This window comes from Chelon labrosus (genome assembly GCF_963514085.1).
Source record: "Chelon labrosus genome assembly, chromosome: 6".
NCBI lineage: Eukaryota > Metazoa > Chordata > Actinopteri > Mugiliformes > Mugilidae > Chelon > Chelon labrosus.
In genome coordinates, this window is record NC_140342.1 from 22517017 (window position 1) to 22537005 (window position 19989).

The window sequence follows — 19989 nt, forward strand, 5'->3', positions numbered from 1 at the left end:
TAGGTCTCTCTTGTGCCTCCAAAACAGTTGTGACTCATCAGAGAATGGACATGGGCCTTCTGAGGGTGTCCTGTGGTGTCTGGCAACAGGATGTTGTTAGTGGGGGGGTCTTTGAGGGGAGGGGCCTCTGTGGATCATCCCACAGATACTGGATCAGTTTGGGATCTAGTGAATTTGGAGGCCAGGTCAACACCTTGTGCTGTTCTTCATGTTTTTTTTTAGTTGTTCCGGAAGTGTTTTTGTGTGTGTGCCTGTGTCAGGCTGCATCCTGCTGGGGATGGCTGCGGCCATCAAGGAGTGTCATTGCTATGGGGTGGGGGTGCCTGGTCTGGTCTAGGTGGGTGCTACATGTCTAAGTAACATCCACATGAATGAATACCAGGTCCAAAAGTTTCCCAGCAGAACAATGAATTGTCACAAGATGGTCAATGTTATTCACTTCTCCTGTCTGCATTTCTTCACATTTAACTGTAAATCAGAAGTTGGACAAACTGACGTGGTTACTGTTCGTTTGCATGTTTCTTTGTAGCTGACACATAATTTAAAGATGAGTCATACGTCTGTGAACTCTGTTGTAACAAATGGGGAAACGAAAATGAAGAAAATAAAAGCAACAGACACATCAGTGGTTGTTGATGCTGAAGAATTTTTCACTGAACTATTTCAGCTAAAAAAGATAAAACTCTATAAAGAAGATTTTGATTATAATGAAGACATGGGATATAATACACTGTAAGATGATAATACATAGTACACTGAGACAAATTTAAGTTTGTCTTAGTCGTTCAGTTGCATAAATTTGGTTTTTCCCATGGTGACTTGCAGAAAGAAACAAAAAAGATTCACAGACAGAGAAGAAGACTGTAGAAAGTCCAGAGGTTTTCAGAAGAGAAAGAATGGACAGATGGAAAAGACTCATTATATAAAGACTTTTACTGACCTCTTCCTTACACACAAAATACACACTGAGTCAAAGCAAGTAAAGACATTTTCTGCTAAAAATGAGAATCCTTAGTAAATCCAGATGACTTAAATGTACATAACCATTTTTAACTGATCAGAATTCTGTTGGAAATTAGGTAGAGGAATACAGTATTTGTGATTGATCTTTATTTTCATTATTATGTATCTACTGTTTTACAGGGTCCAGTGCTGTGACTCCTGTGTTTGTGAAGAGAGGAGATGATGTACTTCTGGAAGTCATGGATAATGCTCCAAAGAAATTTCTACTTCTTGTCTGGAAATTTAATACAAGCAATGTTTTAGTAGGATATTCACCTGAGTCTATGAAGGTTACACTGAAAGGGTTGAGTTCTCTGTGGAAAATTACTCAGTAAAGTTGAAGAATCTACAAGATGCAGACAGTGGAGTTTATACAGCACGAGTGACAGGGGATAAAGAACAAACATTAGCTGAATACATGGTCACAGTTCAAGGTAGGTTTCTTAACATTTCAGACTCTGACAGAGAACATCTACTGTCATGTTTCTAAACCTCCTCACACAGCATCTCTTGGAAGGTTAGTAGTTTTACATTTCAAGTTTGGCTATTCTTATTAGGGTTTAATCGAGCAACTGAGATGCAAAAAAGACATGTGTTCTCTAATTGTGTCTCCTAAAAATGTAAATTTATATTTAACTCATTTTAAATTCAAATTAAGGTATCTGTCAAGACATTTAGACACAGAACCTATCAGTAAATTGTCCACTGTCACTGTGTTTTGTTTGGGTTTTCTCCAAAAATATTCAGTCTTGTAATATAATACCCACTTGTAGTGAGTACAGACTTAAACTGCTCACCTCTGGACAAAAGATCTATGTTTCTGTTCATCACCACAGAATAACTGGGAAAACAGTTTACTGTTTAAATCTAATTTCTAGGACATAGTTGGTTAAAGGTTTAATCCTCCAATACACGATGCTACACTAGTACATGCTAAACTATGTTGAGTGACTGAAACCAGGCATCATTTTCTAATCTGTTTGTTTGTTTTTCTGTACAGACCCTGTACCCGGCCGCCACCATATTATTGTCATTGTCATTCGTGTGATAGTTGTTGTTGTCATCTTTTTAATTCTTGCTGCATATTATTATCATAAGAGAGGAAAAAGTAAGTCCAAATGTTTATTATATCTTGAATTACAAACTAGAAAGATGAGTCTGTTTTATCTCCTGCCTTACTCATTAATATGCTGAACCCTTCTGTATATAGTATTCATGATAGTTTACAGCTGTTCTTTAGAAACAGCAAATGTTCAGACAAGCACCTGTGTTTTAGAGTCCCTAGTCTATGTGCTGCTTTAAGCTCATTCATTCTCAGAATCCTTCACTTGTGATCACCTACATCATAAAACATCACATATGGAGACTTTATAGTGTGTGTCTGTGTGAGAGTAGAATTATTTATAAATTAAAATTGGACTGTAGAAATAGCTTAAGAAATGTGAGGGTGAAAAAAAATGGCTGCAGTCTGAAAAGAAAAAATACTTTTAACCTGATCACCATTCATTTAATTTCTTCATCTCTGTCCTGCAGATGGCAGAGAGAACGTAGAAAATACAAAAAATACAGTGTATGTGGTTCCTGAGGTAAGTGTCAAGTTTTCAGAATTCAAGATGCTGGTCATTTTTTACAGTTGAGCTTTGATTTGAGGGTATCTGTTGGATAATCCTCTGCACACAAGTCACTGATGAATTCCTGATTTTTTTGGTGAGGATTGTATATTAATGCTGGATAAAAGGACATTTCCTCTAAAGTGAAGCCAAAGCAAGTAGAGCTCCCCCTGCTGACTGGCTGCAGTATAGGTCATAAGCTCCATCTTCTCCATGTTAGTGGATGGGACTAGAGGAAGTGTGAGTGGGTCATTGATAACATGGCTCTACTTTCGGACACTACTTCCAAACTTAGAAGATGGCGCCACCCGTATCCTCAGGATTCTAGCTCAGTTTGACCACCGGGATGAAGTGGAGACGCATCGTTCATATTTACAGTATATACTGTTTTTTTGGCTCACACCATCAAACCTAAACTACTGCATACTATTACATAATGAAAACAAAAACAGAAATAAATTACTGCTCATTGGTATCAAAACCAAGAATAATGTGAGCATAAGACTCGGGTCAAATCTGCACTCATTGTCTTTTGTTGCACTGATGCCTCACAGCGAGAAGCTCCCGGGCTCGAATCCATGGGCCGACTGGGCCTTTCTATGTGGAGTTTGCATGTTCTCCCTGTGTCTGCGTGGGTTCTCTCCGGGTACTCCAGCTTCCTCCCACCATCCAAAGACATGCTCATTAAGTTCATTGGTATTTCTAAATTGGCCGTAGGTGTGCATGTGAGTGTGAATGGTTGTCTGTCTCTCTGTGTTAGTCCTGTGATAGACTGGCGACCTGTGCAGGGTGTACCCGGCCTCTCGCCCGATGACAGCTGGGATAGGCTCCAGCAGACCCCGCGAACAGGAATAAGTGGTTACAGAAGATGAATGAGTGAATGAATGTCTTTTGTTGTCATACTCACAGAAACGTTTAGTTTCTGAAGGATGCAGATGATTGAAAAAAAATGTTTGTCATTTTTTTTCTTCAAGGATGAAACCACCATCTGAATCAGCGTTCAGCAGATGATGGTTGGGCCTCATACTGGACCCAAAGGATCCATGAAGGCTAAAGACAAGAATCTGCCAGAGAGCCTGTATGCAAAAGGCCAGGGCCCTCATGTACAGAGGCCGCTCCTGTTATTGCTTCCTGTTCAACCCCGGAGTTGGAACATTCCCTTTCCAGTTGATGGATGATATTTGTAAATTTGTTTTGGGAATTGCAAAAGTGTTTCGCTACTTGTAAATTTGTGTCAGAGTTTGTAAAAGTGTTTTGCATCTTGTTCATTTGTTTTCTGAAATGTAAATTTGTTTCAGGACTTGTATTATGGCAATGTAATGTTTTATGATATGTAGAAATGTTTTCTAAAATGTAAATTTGTCTCAAGCGTTGCAAAAGTGTTTCACATTTTGTAATGTTAGTTTGCACTTCTCAGCCACCGCTCAGAGCCATTAGCACATTTCCTTTGTATATCCCAATCAACTTGGAACTGGGCGCACATGTACCCCCTCCCTGTCCACACCCCTTTTAAATATGCAAAATATATTTAAATTGACCTGCACCTGAGATTCCCCTCTCTCCATAATCAGAAAATGAAAACGTAAGAATGAGTAAGACGGGAAAAAGAACTTCACAGAAAGCGAATTGGAGACTCTACTCACTGGAGTGGAGGTGCGCAAAAATGTCCTCCATGCACCACAATGTTGGTTAATTGCATTTGCGCATCACATCTGTACATTGTTCGAATGAAAATGTTTACTGTTGATAAATTCATCATGTCATGGCACTTTTATAGCAATGTGTGTACAGTCAATAGCTCCGATTACATTCGGAAAACCGTCTCTTGCTGCAAATTGCGCTTTAATGTTGACCTGACGTTTATGACCCAGCATCACCTCTAAGTGTCGCCAAAGGATCAACAGCTGTAGAAGCCAAGTACATGGACATGTTCGCGGTCATTTTACTCCTGATACATCTGAACTTTTCCGCGAACAATTACGTACGGAACATTTTTGTGCGCACGCACCCTTCATTCATGAGGCCCCAGGTCCTGAGGGAAATCATCAGGATATACTGTATATATTCTACATACTGGTGTTAACATAACCCTTGCCCTGACATGATCTGGGCTTCATAGTATTGTACATACAGTAGATATTAAAGTTAGACTGATGCATAAAACCAAAGAAAAGTGTAACAAACAGGATCATCACTGTAGTGAACACCTTTTAAAATGATTTATACATTTCTAACATACAAAAGCAATGAATGATTATGTTGTATTGACAACAATGGACAAAATGATTGTTCCACTTTGTGCACAAAACAATTTACAGTACATGGATGTGGGTTTGAATCAAAAGATCACATTTGATATTTTAAATATATTGTTTTTCATATTATCTAAGATACTGGAAGTTAAGCTCAAAGCTAAAGTTACTGCTACCAAAGATTGTATTTTAACTAAAAATTTTAACACATACAATTTCATTTTAAAGGATTAAATTAAATTGTTGTAAGCAGATTTTAATGTGTAGAATCAAATGCTCGCTCCTCATAAACGTCTGTTAAATAAACTGATCTCCACATTTAAAAGAACAAAAAATAATGAAGGAATGTATTGTGTTGAAAACAGTTGGACAAAATGATTGTCCTGACGTGTACAGAAAATAATTTATAGTTTAAAGATATGGGCTTGAAGGCAATGCACTGTAAGATAGCTGAGATGATAGATGCTACAGTGTACATTTCATATACAACTTTTTATAGTATTTAAAATACTCAATGTTTGTGTGTGTCAACTTATATACTTACTTAAAGCACTTACAGTGGAACTTACTTTCTTTTTCTGCTGTTTTGAATTGAAATGCAATTAAATGCATTTATCCAGACTTAAAAAGTGCTTGAGTTTACAATATTAATGTCTGTGTCTATTATTTGATTCAGTCATCCAATCCATTTAATAAAAAAAAAAAAAAAAAAATGTTGCTTTTTGGGGCATATATTATTATTCGATTAAAATGTGATTAATCGAGATAAATTCATCAGAAAGCCTCTAATTAATTAGATTATTGTTTTTTAGTCAGTCCTATCCCTGTAATTTACATGTTTTTATTTCATCACATCTAGACTACTTCAGCAGTCCAAAAACTAAGCGACCAGGATTTTAACCAGAACCAGGAAAAGAGATCATACCGCTCCAGCTTTAGCAAATCTCCACTGGCTCCCAGTATGTTTTAGAATCGATTTTAAGATCTTATTGATCACTTTTAAAGCTATTCACGGTTGTGCCCCGGACTACATCGCTGACCTTTTAGCACCATATAGGCCAGCACGTACTTCGAGATCCTCAGGCAGAGGTCTTCTGTCTGTTCCAGGGGCCCGGCTGAAAACTAAAGGTGACATGGCGTTCACAATCAGGGCTCCACGGCGGTGGAATGATCTGCCTGAGGAAATCAGGTCAGCTGACTTTGTGAACTCTTTTAAATCACTACTTAAAACATACTTTTATCGTAGAGCCTTTCTTGGTCTTACTTGAGTTTTAAGTGAGTTTTAACTGTTCTTGGTGTTGTATTTTTCTTTTAACAGTTCTAACTTTGTCATTAGAATGTTTTTGTGAAGCACTTTGTAATGTTATTGTTAGGTGACGGCTGACGTGAGTGCAGGCAAAGAACAATGTATTGGAACAAAACTATTTTTCACCACAGTATTTTTCTAAATACTTGAATTGTGTTATATGTGACAGCTTATAGTCAAGTTATTAGAATCAAACACTACGTTGTGTTTAAAAATGTGCCAGGCAGTGTTGTTGCAAGTATTGCTTTGTGGTGCCATCACTGACTGTGTTGCTATAGATATACCACTGATTCCAAGCTGAAAATATATGATGAACATGATTTTTAATAAAGTCACAGAATTACCAAAAATACAAGCTGGATGCATAGCTGTAATATGTGTCTAATACGTAGCATGACATCTAATCCTGGATTATTTCCCTTGTGGCTCTGCTCATCATGCTAACTTTGCATCTTCAACCGCTCTTGTAGAAATGTAGCTGTCACTTTGTGCTGCTTTCTTGTGACTTGAAATGACTATGATCCATCTGTTCAAACTTGCTGTTTGAGTTTTCAGGGAACAACAAATCAATAATGGCAAATACACTGCCTGGCCAAAAAAAAGTCACTACATAAAAAAAAGATCACACATTCTAATATTTTGTTGGACCACCTTTAGCTTTGATTAAAGCACGCATTCGCTGTGGCATTGTTTCGATAAGCTTCTGCAGTGTCACAAAATTTATTTCCATCCAGTTATTCCCCAAAGATTCTCAATGGGGTTAAGGGCTGGACTCTGTGGTGGCCAATCCATGTGTGAACCACTCTTTCACAATCTGAGCCCCATGAATCCTGGCATTGTCATCTTGGAATATGACCGTGAACATCAGGGAAGAAAAAATCCATTGATGGAATAACCTGGTCATTCAGTATATTCAGGTAGTCAGCTGACCTCATTCTTTCAATTTCAATTCAATTTTATTTATATAGCGTCAATAACAATACAAATCATCTCAAGACGCTCTACAAAAACCCGGCCTGAAACCCCCAGAGCAAGCCTGAAGGCAACGGTGGCAAGGAAAAACTCCCTTTTAACAGGAAGAAACCTTGAGCAGAACCCAGCTCATATGGAGGGACCCATCTGCAGGCAGGTTGGAGATTCTTTGGACACATAATGTTGCTGAAACTAGACCTGAGCAACTGCAGCAACCCCAGATCATAGCACTGCCCCCACAGGCTTGTACAGTAGACACACGATGGGTGCATCTGTCTCTATTCTTACACAGATGAACCATCACTTTGGAACAGGGTGAATCTGGACTCATCAGACCACATGACCTTCTTCCATTGCTCCAGATATTTAGATCTGCATATATCCATGTAGTGGGAGTGACTGGGGCACTGAAACGCAGCCTCTAAATAACGCATTTTCTGCCATGAAACTCATTAATTTCACCACTATTTTGTTATTGTACGCTAGTGCTATTCCCCGTTGAGGCCGGAGCTGAATATTTTTCCGACTCTGAGGTTGTGGACGAACTATAGCAGTAGCAAATTACAGATAAATTTGCCACTGTCATCCTTGACACCACTCTTTCTTTCCATTCTCATATTAACAACATCACCCGTTCAGCCTATTTTCACCTACACAATATCTCCCGTCTCCGTCCATCCCTCTCACCTGAAAATACTGCCACTCTTGTCCATAGCCTGGTCATGTCCCGTCTGGACTATTGTAACTCCCTTTTATTTGGTTTACCTGACAAATCCATCCATAAGCTACAACTGGTTCAAAACTACGCCGCACGAATCATCACTAGAACCCCCTCCATGAGTCACATAACACCGGTCCTGCAGCAACTCCACTTTCTTCTTGTCAAATTCCGTATCATCTACAAAGTCCTACTTCTCACCTTCAAGGCATTAAACAACCTCGCCCCTCACTACCTCACTAACCTGCTCCACATAAACATTCCTGCCCGCACTCTTAGGTCATCCTCATCACAACAACTCACCATCCCACCTGCTCTCTTGACCACCATGGGGTTCAGAGCTTTCTCCCATTCAGCCCCCTGCCTGTGGAACGCCCTCCCGGAACACTTAAAAAATTCAGACTCAGTCACCACCTTCAAATCTCAGCTCAAAACTTATTTATTCAGACAGGCCTACTCCATTCCATAGTCTCACTTCTATCTCCCATTCTATCTGTCATTTGTATGTAACTATATGTTCTATATTATGCTTGTGTGTACTTTAATTGTGTTTTATTTTAACTATTTCGTGTATTGAATTGTGTTTTATTTTAAACAGTTTGTACGGTGACCTTGAGTGTCGTGGAAGGCGCCTATAAATAAAATGTATTATTATTATTTATTATTATTATAAACAAATCGTCCGTTGCGCGTGCGCACGGTGGTCAGAGACAACATCATCCAGGTCAGAAGACATCATCCGGGGTCTGTAGGTCAATCTACAGACCCCAGATGATAATAACAGGGAACTCCGGACTCAACAGGGAATAGCACTAGCGTATAACAAAATATTAGTGAAATGAATGAATTCTGCAGCAAATAATGCAATATTTAGAGGCCGCGTTTCGGTGCCCCAGTCACTACCACAGTATGGATATACGCTGATCTAATTATCTCCTGAAGGAATATGAATTACACAAAAGTTATATGGATGAGTAAATGGTTGTGAAAAACAGTAGTTCCCCTTTAAGGCTACACAGCTGTTCAGTCCCAATCCCTTGAGTTCCCTTCTCGTTGTACGTATGCTCTTACTTTCTCTATTAAACAAAGCCCTGAGTTCTACTGTTGTTTTTCTTCGATTTGATTTCACCAAATGTTTAAGTGATCACAGATCACGATCAGTCGGGATTTTTTTTCTGACCACATTTCTTCCTCGAAGACAATGGTTTCTTCCAATCTATTCTTCCAGTTTATAATAATGCGTTGGACAGTTCTTAACCCAATTTCAGTAGTTTCTAAAATCTCCTTAAATGTTTATGGATTGTCATGCATTAGGAGGCTCGTACCTGTTTGCTTCTTTTTTTGGCCAGGCAGTGTAAAAACACAGGAGAAAGTAATGCTTAGCAACAATGAAATCTAATATTCTTGACCTGAATAGATCACAGAAAAAGAAGCTATGGAGTCTTTTCTGCAACTTTATTGAAGCTTGAACACAAACTACTGTCGGACGACCACGCCAACACCATAAACACCGTCAGCCTAACACTTCTTACAAAAAAACACTCTACAACCACAGCAACAATGTCAACAGAACTGAACATAAATACATGAGCTTATCAATACTGTGCGTTGCAGACGAGTTTAGCCTATGTTATATAGTACTTCAGAGTAGCTGCGAAAATAAAATGAAAATAAATTCCTGCTTAAAGCATCATGGCACAGCAGTAAAGTTGACTAGACGGTACAACCCCTATTGCACAAACAGTTTTTTGAGAACTGGAAAACTTTCAAGATCAGGAAGCTGAGTTAGAGTAAGAAGTGTGAAGTTTCAGTTTGCGTCAGCTTACTGAACAAAACTCCTTCTGGCTGACATTACGTACTTTTGTTAACAGTTATTTATTTTATTTATAAAATAGAGAAACTTGAATATTTGCTTGACTAACACCACTTCAGTAAAATTTAATTAGACACTTCTCAATGCAGAGCATCAGTTCCGTGGGACAAAGCCTCTTGCCTTGTTGACTGCATACTGCAATGGTGTGAACCACAAGTTACAACAGGTCACAGCTTACGGTTGAAGTTAGAGTTTCACATTGTTGTCATGCACATATTCAAGCCACATTCACTGCCACACCAAGTGTCATGGTGAACTTTTACAGGAACTTTTGAATGATTATCTTATCTCTTATCTCTTCTGTTTGTCCAGCTACATTCCGTACACATGCTTTTAACACACATTACAAAAAAAGAAACACACCCATTCAAATTAGAAATGAACACTGCTCATTTATGCTGCAAGTGGAAACACACTGCACCATTTTATTAATCAGAGAGTGATTTACACTGATCAGGCACAACATTAGTATTCCTATTATTGTGTAGGTCTCCCTTGTGACTCCAAAACAAACATGACTCATCAGAGAATGGAAATGGGCCTTCTGAGGGTGTCCTGTGGTGCCTGGCAACAGGATGTTGTTAGTGGGGGCCTTTGTGTCCTATGGGTTGAGGGGAGGGGCCTCTGTGGATCATCCCACAGTTACTTGATCAGTTTGGCATCTAGTGAATCTGGAGGCCAGGTCAACACCTTGTTCTGTTTTTTTAGATGTTCCTAAAGCGTTTTTGTGTGTGTGTCTGTGTCAGGCTGCATCCTGCTGGGGATGGCTGCTGCCATCAAGGAGTGTCATTGCTTTGGGGTGGGGGGTGCCTGGTCTGGTCTAGGTGGGTGCTACATGTCTAAGTAACATCCACATCAATGAATGCCAGGTCCAAAAGCTTCCCAGCAGAACATTGTATTGTCCCAAGATGGTCAATGTGATTCACTTTTCCTGTTAGTGGTCTGCTCTAACATGCAATATGTTGCATTTGGTGAACTATTTCTACTTCCTGACCTTCTCCATGAGGTGGACACTGATGACTGCGGACACCATGATCATCAGACTGACGGAAAGGACAATTGTCTTCACCAAACAGATGGAGATACCTGCAGTAGAAAAACAGGGTTGTTCTGTATGTATGCATGTTCTGAATTCAATAATACCAACAACATGTCAAACATTAATTGCAGCCTGATAGATAGATAGATAGATAGATAGATAGATAGATAGATACTTTATGGATCCCGAGGGAAATTCAAGCATCCAGTAGCAGTAACATACATTGAACATACAATACACACACTATATAAAAAATGAGCCTGTGCAGTATTGTCAACAAATGTTGTGTTTTTCAGCCTTACTGGTGTGTACGGTACAGAAATCCAGAATCTTTGTCTTATTCTGAGTCCAGCTGACTTGGTTGCTATGGTTACAGATGATTGTTTCATTCAACAGGTGGACACGGAGGGAAGCTCCAGAGTTGGTGACCTTTGATTGCTCTCCTCCCTCCTGAGAGCAGGTTTTGGTGTCACATCTGAAAGTGCTGCTGATGTCTGAGTCCTCTGTGCTGCAGGTCACAGTGAGGTTACAGGAGTCTGAGCTGTTGGACACAGAGTCTGGATTCAGATCAACTGGAGACACTGGATCTGATGGAGGAAAGTAGGTGGAGGAGGTTTAGAAACATGACAGCAGATGTTCTCTGTCGGTGTCTGAAATGTTAAGAAACCTACCTTGAACTGTGACGTCGTATTCAGCTATTGTTTGGTCTTTATCCCCTGTCATTCGTGCTGTATAAACTCCACTGTCTGCATCTTGTAGATTCTTCAATTTCACTGAGTAATTTTCCACAGAGAACTCAACCCTTCCAGTGTAACGTTCAGAGACTCTTGGTTTTCCACCAGGTGAATATCTAACTAAAGGTTTGCTTATATTAAATTTCCAGACAAGAAAGTCAAATTCCTTTGGATCATTATCCATGACTTCCAGAAGTACATCATCTCCTCTCTTCACAAACACAGGAGTCACAGCACTGGACCCTGTAAAACAGTGGATACATAATAATGAAAAATAAAATTCTAACTCAATATACAGCATACTTTTTAATGTCAATATTTTGTCTTACATGTTTGCTCTTCATCCTTCATATTTAACCATGTGACACCTTTTCAGATGTGTCTGGTTGAGGAAATCAAGCTCATGTACCACCTAAAGACACTTGCACTGCCACTGCAAGGACAGCAGAGGGGCTGCAAGGGGACGGAACGTTTTGTCTTGTTCCTGCTGACAACTATTCAATGTGTTCAAAGCTTTACTTGAAAATCAAAGAGGCAAACCTCTTTCTACAGTATATTAATAACTCTTGTCACATTTAGCCCCATGACAGAGAACTCTTTACATTTCTTTACACCTCTGCACAGTCTCTACTGAAAAAAGGAGACTTTTTTCCATGTTATTTCTCTCTCTCCCCTCTTGTTCCATCTTTGATTCTTTGCTCCATCTGTCCATGTCTCAAAATAACCTCAAGCAGCCTCAGATATTTCTTCATGGTTGTACATGTATTCAGAAAACTTCACTTTGTTATAATCAATCAATCTTTAATAAACCAGTAATGTGAAATATGTTTAATTAAAGGTGTGTGTTGACATTTTGCTTAATTTTATATACATATATTGTGACATTGACTTGTAAGACTGAGTACTGAAGATTTTTAGTTGGTGCATTTTATTTTCTCAGAACAGGAACAGGACGCTGAGTTATCGTTTGCAGAGAGAAGTGAGAAGTGTCTATTTAAATCAATTCACTTAAAATAAAAACCTTTATATGCCTCCTTCATAACATTATTAAGTATTGGCACTTGAACTTTTTTCAGTCTTGATCAGTTTATTTGAACGTAAACATGAATGAACAGTTACTGTCACTTTCCTTCATCTTCTGTTCTTCTGAATCTTTTCCTCGTTTTAGGTCATACATACAAAGGAAGACTCTCACGCTCTGAAAAGGTACTGTCTTCTTTCATACTGCTCTGATAAGACAACATACTCTTTCAGGTTTCATAATACAGAAACTAAAGAAATGATATGGATTACTGTTTAGTTCAGTCTCTCCTGCTACATTTATTAATCCAAATAAAGAAGCTGGTATCATTGCTGTTCCTCTTATCAACATTTACACTACTCACAATAAGTTAGGGATATTGTGAGAGACTCAGTGGATGTCATACATACAGTGTTTGTTTCACTTCAGAGATTTTTGGGATAGGGAGGCAATTGTATTGGGGTGATAGACACACCTCATTTTGTGTTTTCCACGTAATGGTCTCACTGTGTACAGTGTGCCTTACATATTGGGGCCAATACCAAAAAATACTAAAAGACAACCCTTTTCAGTGTGGCATCAATTTCAACATTCTGTGGGTATAAAAAGCTGGTATTGTCAGTAAGTCATTCCAAGTTCATCATTGAAACAGCCATGAACACACGACGTCACTTAATGGACGAGCAGCGCCACCTGGCCATAGCGCGCCTTCGGGTCGGTGGCAGGCAGTCAGATGTTGCTCGTGAACTTGGTGTGTCTCAAAGTGTCATCAGCAGACTTCCATCAAGACACAGAACTACTGGCAGAGTTTGTGACAGACCCAGGAGTGGAGCCCCACGAGTGACAGACCGCAACGATGACCAGTACCTAAGGACCTATGCACTCAGACATCGTTATGCAACTGCCACACAGCTGCAGGCCCGTTTATGAGATGTGAGGGGTACTAGGGTTTCCAGACAAACCATTCACAACCGACTCCACCGCTTTGGCTTGAATGCCAGACGACCGTTGCAGGTGATTCCACTGACACCAAGACACCGCCGTGAACGTTTGCCGTGGGCACAAGATCATGTGACCTGGACAATGCAGCAGTGGTCTACCGTCCTGTTCACTGATGAGTGTCGGGTCACCTTGCACAGAAATGATGGTCGTCAGCGTTGCTGGAGAAGGCGAGGTGAGCGATACGCCGAGGTCAACATGGTCCCCAGGGTTCGCTTTGGTGGAGGAGGTGCAACAGTCTGGGCAGGCATCACCAGTCAGCGCAGAACAGATTTGGTTATTGTAGATGGCTCAGTCACTGCACATCCATCCCCCAATTTCGTCAGCACACCCCCAACTTTCTGTTCATGGATGATAATGCTCCACCACATCGTGCCAGAATTGTCACAGCTCGACTTCAGGAAGTCAGAGTGCCTCATGTGGTATGGCCAGCAATGTCCCCTGACCTGAACCCCATAGAGCACATCTGGGACCAGCTGAAGCAGAGACTGGATGATCGTACCCCACCCCCACGTGACCTGGCAGAACTGCGTGTAGCACTTGTGGTAGAGTGGAACGCATTGCCTCAGAACAACATCATGAGGCTAGTGAGGAGCATGAGACGTCGGTGTCAAGCTGTCATTGCGGCAAACGGAAACATCCGCTACTGACATTGTCAATTTTTGTTATTTGGGGCTATCCTTGTTACTGTCTAAATTTTTGGGGTAATAAATATTAAAATAATGAAAATGGTGTTTCTTCTCATTCATTATCAGTAATATCAAAGGGAACTTTTACTTATTTCATTAAAATTCAGACCAAATAGGAAAAGCACTCATGTAAAAAACAATATCCCTAACTTATGGTGAGTAGTGTATATAGACTTGTATATAATTCACTTGTCACAAGTTGTGTTGTGGTGTAAATAAAAGGTTCACTTTGTTTGCACGTCGCATTCCTCATGTTTTTTTTTTTGTTTTTTTTTTATGTTATGTCCTTCAACCCCTCGACCTGGTGGGGGGGAACAACCCCATTGAGAATCTTTGGGATGTGCTGGAGAAGGCTTTGTGCAGTGGTCAGACTCTCCCATCATCAATACAAGATCTTGGTGAAAAAATGAATGCAACACTGGATGGAAATAAATCTCGTGACACTTTCGAAACTCATGACTATTTTGAAACAATGCCACAGTGAATGTGTGCCGTAATCAAAACTAAAGCCAGGCAGTGTGTGTGTGTATATATATATTTATTTAGCTTCTTCTGAAGCTACTGTACACTGAATTTCTCTCAGGATAAATAAATTATCTATCTATATATCTCTTTTACTTGACGTATAAAGGATTGTTGTTTTCCATGTATTATAATTTTTTTATGAGTTTAACTTATGAGCTTATCATGACTGTAGCCTGTTTTGATTGTGAAGCGTAATAGTGGATCATCTCGCCGTTGTACTTTAACAAACAGCATCTTGCATAGGGTCCCCACAAAGCTAAAACGCCCCTGCTCTCACTGACTGTAACTCCTGTAGGATATAATTAAACAGGAAGCTACATTTTTTTCATTCACTCTCATGAACTGGCTCGCACACTTCCTTAAACTGGATCACATGTCTTGAAATGGCACATATATTCTTCTTATTGGCTGTTTTTGTGCTGTATTCAAGTCAAATTCAAGGTAAAATCTTATTTTTGTACTAATAGTTGATGTTTAATTTTAAAATCTGCTTTTCATACTATAGCTCTGAAATGTCTTCGTAAATGATAGACAGTATTGGAAAAAAACAGGATCTGTGCAGAGGATGAAGAAGGCACAGGAAATGTTGATAGATATTAAAGTGCTATATGTCCATAGAGAGAGGAGACATGTTTCTGTCGGAGTTAGGCTTGTCTAAGAATTTAACCCTCCTGTTGTCTTCGGGTAAATTTGACTCGATTTCAGAATGTAAACTGTCATAACTTTGGTTTTCTTCCATATAATTGCGCCACAACAAATCTGGTTTTTCATGAACTTCACAAAGTTAAAGTTAGAACTTTATAACCATTGTCAATTCATCTCCTGATTACCTCCTGTTGTTTATTAAAGCTGAGACTTTGTGGCAGTACTACTGTACGCCTTAAATAATACGTAGGTTTTAGCTACATAGATCGTAATTTTTAGTGGGATCAGTAAAACATGTCCAATCTTTCAGGCATGATATCTTTAACATCCCGTCAGGCGGTCTCTGCTTGACTGAACTTCCTCAAAATAAGAGTTTAAAACTATTTTATATTTATTTTTTGGGGGGTGAACTGTGCTTGAATATAATGTATTAGCATATTCATCTAATAAAGGACAAATTCCTTTAAACCAAAACAATTGTTTATTTTCGACTTTCATTAGCTCCCGTGTTTCTAGGACATTCAACCTGGACATGTAGACAGCATACGTGTGTGTGTACATTTCTATGGCAGTTAAAAACGGAAACTCAATTAATTTAAGCCAGTCTACAATGTTCTTAGAGATTTTAGCCATACAAACCTGAGACATACAGATGAACCATGCTCTTCTATTTGTATTTATTTTTAAACAACTTCCTTTTTTAATTTCTTTTCCCTATCCTCAGTATGTCGTGGTATAACAGTGTCGTAATTAACTAGGCTATACAATGTAATGAGCCAACCATATGTGCAGTACTCACATGTCTGCTGTAAAGTAGATCTTGGACAAACTGACATGGATACTGTTTCTTTGCATGTTTCTTTGTGGCTGACACATAATTTAAAGATGAGTCATATGTCTGTGAGCTCTATTGTAACAAATGGGGAAACGAAAAGGAAGAAAATAAAAGCACCAGACACATCAGTGGTTGTTGATGCTGAAGAGCTTTTCACTGAACTATTTCAGCTAAAAAAAATAAACTGACAAAACTCTATAAAGAAAATGTTGTCATTAAATTGCATCAGTTTTTTCCCCCCGTGGTGACTTGTAGAAAGAAGAAGTGAAAGATTCACATATAGAGAAGAAGACTGTAGAAAGTCCAGAGGTTTTCAGAAGAGAAAGAATGGACAGATGGAAAAGACTCATTATATAAAGACTTTTACTGACCTCTTCATTTCACTGTCACTTCTCATAAATACACACTGAGTCAAAGCAAGTAAAGACATTTTCAAATAAAAATGAGATTGATTGATTGATCTTTAATTTGATTATTATGTATCTATTGTTTTACAGGGTCCAGTGCTGTGACTCCTCTGTTTGTGAAGAGAGGAGATGATGTACTTCTGGAAGTCATGGATAATGATCCAAAGGAATTTTTACTTCTTGTCTGGAAATTTAATACAAGCAAAGTTTTAGTAGGATATTCACCTGGTGGAGGACAAACAGTCTATGAAGGTTACACTGGAAGGGTTGAGTTCTCTGTGGAAAACTATTCAGTGAAATTGAAGAATCTACAAGATGCAGACAGTGGAGTTTATGCAGCACAAGTGACAGGAGATCAACAACAAATAATAGCTGAATACATGGTCACAGTTCAAGGTAGGTTTCTTAACATTTCAGACACTGACAGAGAACATCTGCTGTCATGTTTCTAAACCTCCTCCACCTACTTTCCTCCATCAGATCCAGTGTCTCCAGTTGATCTGAATCCAGACTCTGTGCCCATCAGCTCAGACTCCTGTAACCTCACTGTGACCTGCAGCACAGAGGACTCAGACATCAGCAGCACTTTCAGATGTGACACCAAAACCTGCTCTCAGGAGGGAGGAGAGCAATCAAAGGTCACCAACTCTGGAGCTTCCCTCCATGTCCACCTGTTGAATGACACAATCATCTGTAACCATAGCAACCAAGTCAGCTGGACTAAGAATACCACAAAGATTCAGGATTTCTGTTCCCTACATGCTGGTAATTGACTGAATAACTAAATTAATTTAATAACTGGTTTTATAGTATGCTTGGGAAGGTTAGTCGTTTTACACTTTTACACTTTGTTCTTATTAGGGTTTAATTGAGGAACTGAGATGCAAAAAAGACATGTGTTCTCTAATTTTGTCTCCTAAAAATTAAAATTTATATTAAACTCATTTTAAATTTATATAAAGGTATCTGTCAAGACATTTAGACACAGAACCTATCAGTAAATTGTCCACTGTCACTGTGTTTTGTTTGGGTTTTCTCCAAAAATATTCAGTCTTGTAATATAATACCCACTTGTAGTGAGTACAGACTTAAACTGTTCACCTCTGGACAAAAGATCTATGTTTCTGTTCATCACCACAGAGTAACTGGGAAAACAGTTTACTGTTTAAATGTAATTTCTAGGACATAGTTGGTTAAAGGTTTAATCCTCCAAGACACGATGCTACACTAGTACACCCTAAACAATGTTGAGTGACTGAAACCAGGCATCATTTTCTAATCTGTTTTTATGTATTTCTGTACAGACTCTGAAACCAACCACCTCCATATTATTGCCAATGTCTCTCCTGTGATAGTTGTTGTTGTTGTTGGCCTTATAGTTGCTGCATGTTGTTATCATCATAAGAGAGGAAAAAGTAAGTCTAAATGTTTATTATATCTTGAATTACAAACTAGAAAGATGAGTCTGTTTTATCTCCTGCCTTACTCATTAATAATGCTGAACCCTTCTGTATATAGTATTCATGATAGTTTACAGCTGTTCTTTAGAAACAGCAAATGTTCAGACAAGCACCTGTGTTTTAGAGTCTCTAGTCTATGTGCTGCTTTAAGCTCATTCATTCTCAGAATCCTTCACTTGTGATCATCTACATTATAAAACATCACATATGGAGACTTTATAGTGTGTGTCTGTGTGAGATTAGAATTATTTATACATGCAAGAAATTTGGACTCAATGTAGAAACAGCTTAATAAATGTAAATATGAATAAAAATACAGTAAACTAATAGAAATGGCAGCAGTCTGAACAGAAAAAAAAATACATTTAAACCTAATCACCATTCATTTCTTTATCTCTGACCTGCAGATGACAGAGAGAACATAGAAATTATAGAGAATACATTGTATGCGGTTCCTGAGGTAAGTGTCAGGTTTTGTTGGCCAATTTTTACAGTTGAGGTTTGAGCATCTGTTGGATAATCCTCTGTGCACAAGTCACTGATGAATTCCTGATTTTTCTGATGAGGTGGTCTGTTTATTGTTAAAGACTGTATATTAAAGATGGGTGACAGTACAGCTCCTCTAAAGTCAAGCCAAAGCAAGTAGAGCTCCCCCTGGTGTCTGGCTGCAGTATAGGTCATAAGCTCCACCTCCTCCATGTTAGTGGATGGGACTTGGGCCAAACTAAAACACTTATGTATTTGAAGTACCCTTCAAATAAATGTTTTTCAAGGATCGTTTCTGTCATTTTAGGTAGTTAATATAATGTTGATGAATGTTCAAGTGTCCATTTTTCTGATAAATTTTGTTTTAGTTAATTATTTGACACTATCAAAACAAGATGTGACATTGTGATGACTACTAGTTGCCATCTGGTAATCATCGACCTTCATGAAATGGTCATGTAGGACCGTGAGAGTAGGAAAATAACAAGTACAGTTTATAATACAACATTTCTTTGTAACTGGTGGAGGTAGAGCAGAGCGTAGTATTAACCAAACAAAACATCCACCAGTGAGTCAAGAGGAAGTGTGAGTGGGTCATTGATAATGTGGCTCAGGACAGTACTACTCAGACTCTTACAAGATGGCGCCGCCTGTATCCTCTGGATTTTAGCCTCAGTTTGACCACCGGGATGAAGTGGAGATATTTATACACAGTCTTCTATCTTTTTTAGCTCACACCATGTAACCTAAACTACTGGTTTCATACTAGTGAAGAAGTTTGTACTGCTGCATATTCGTAGATAATGAAAAACTGAAATAAATTACTGCTCATTGGTATCAAAACTAAGAATAATGTGAGCATAAGCCTGAGGTCAAATCTGCGATCATTGTCTTTTATTGTCATGGTCACAGAAAAGTTTAGTTTCTGAAGGATACAGAAAATCTCAACTGTCTTTTTTTTTCTTCAAGGTTGATCTGAATCAGCGTTCTGCAGATGATGATTCAGGTCTTTCTCCAACCTCCACCTACTGCTTAGTTGGGCCTCATACTGGACCCAAAGGATCCAGTAAGGCTAAAGACAAGAATCTGCCAGAGAGCCTGTATACAACGGTAGAAAAGCTTGTCGGGTCCTGAGAGAAATCATCAGGATATACTGTATATATTCTACATACTGGTGTTAACATAACCCTTGCCCTGACATGATCTGGGCTTCATAGTATTGTACATACAGTAGATATTAAAGTTAGACTGATGCATAAAACCAAAGAAAAGTGTAACAAACAGGATCATCACTGTAGTGAACACCTTTTAAAATGATTTACACATTTCCAAAAACAAAAACAATGAAGGAATACGTTGTATTGACAATAATGGACAAAACTGCTACCAAAGATTCTATTTGAACTAAAAATTATA

General features: G+C 38.8%; 1 protein-coding gene across 1 annotated transcript; it reads left to right on the forward strand.

Annotated features, from left to right (window-relative positions):
• Positions 1-15123: 15123 nt before the first annotated feature.
• On the forward strand, positions 15124-17400 carry LOC311489924 (CD48 antigen-like; the record flags this gene model as incomplete). The annotated part of the gene is made up of 3 exons (XM_084547234.1): positions 15124-15181; positions 16718-17023; positions 17108-17400. The coding sequence occupies 3 exons, from the start codon at positions 15124-15126 to the stop codon at positions 17398-17400; spliced, it is 657 nt and encodes a 218-aa protein (XP_084403360.1).
• Between the last annotated feature and the right edge of the window lie 2589 nt (positions 17401-19989).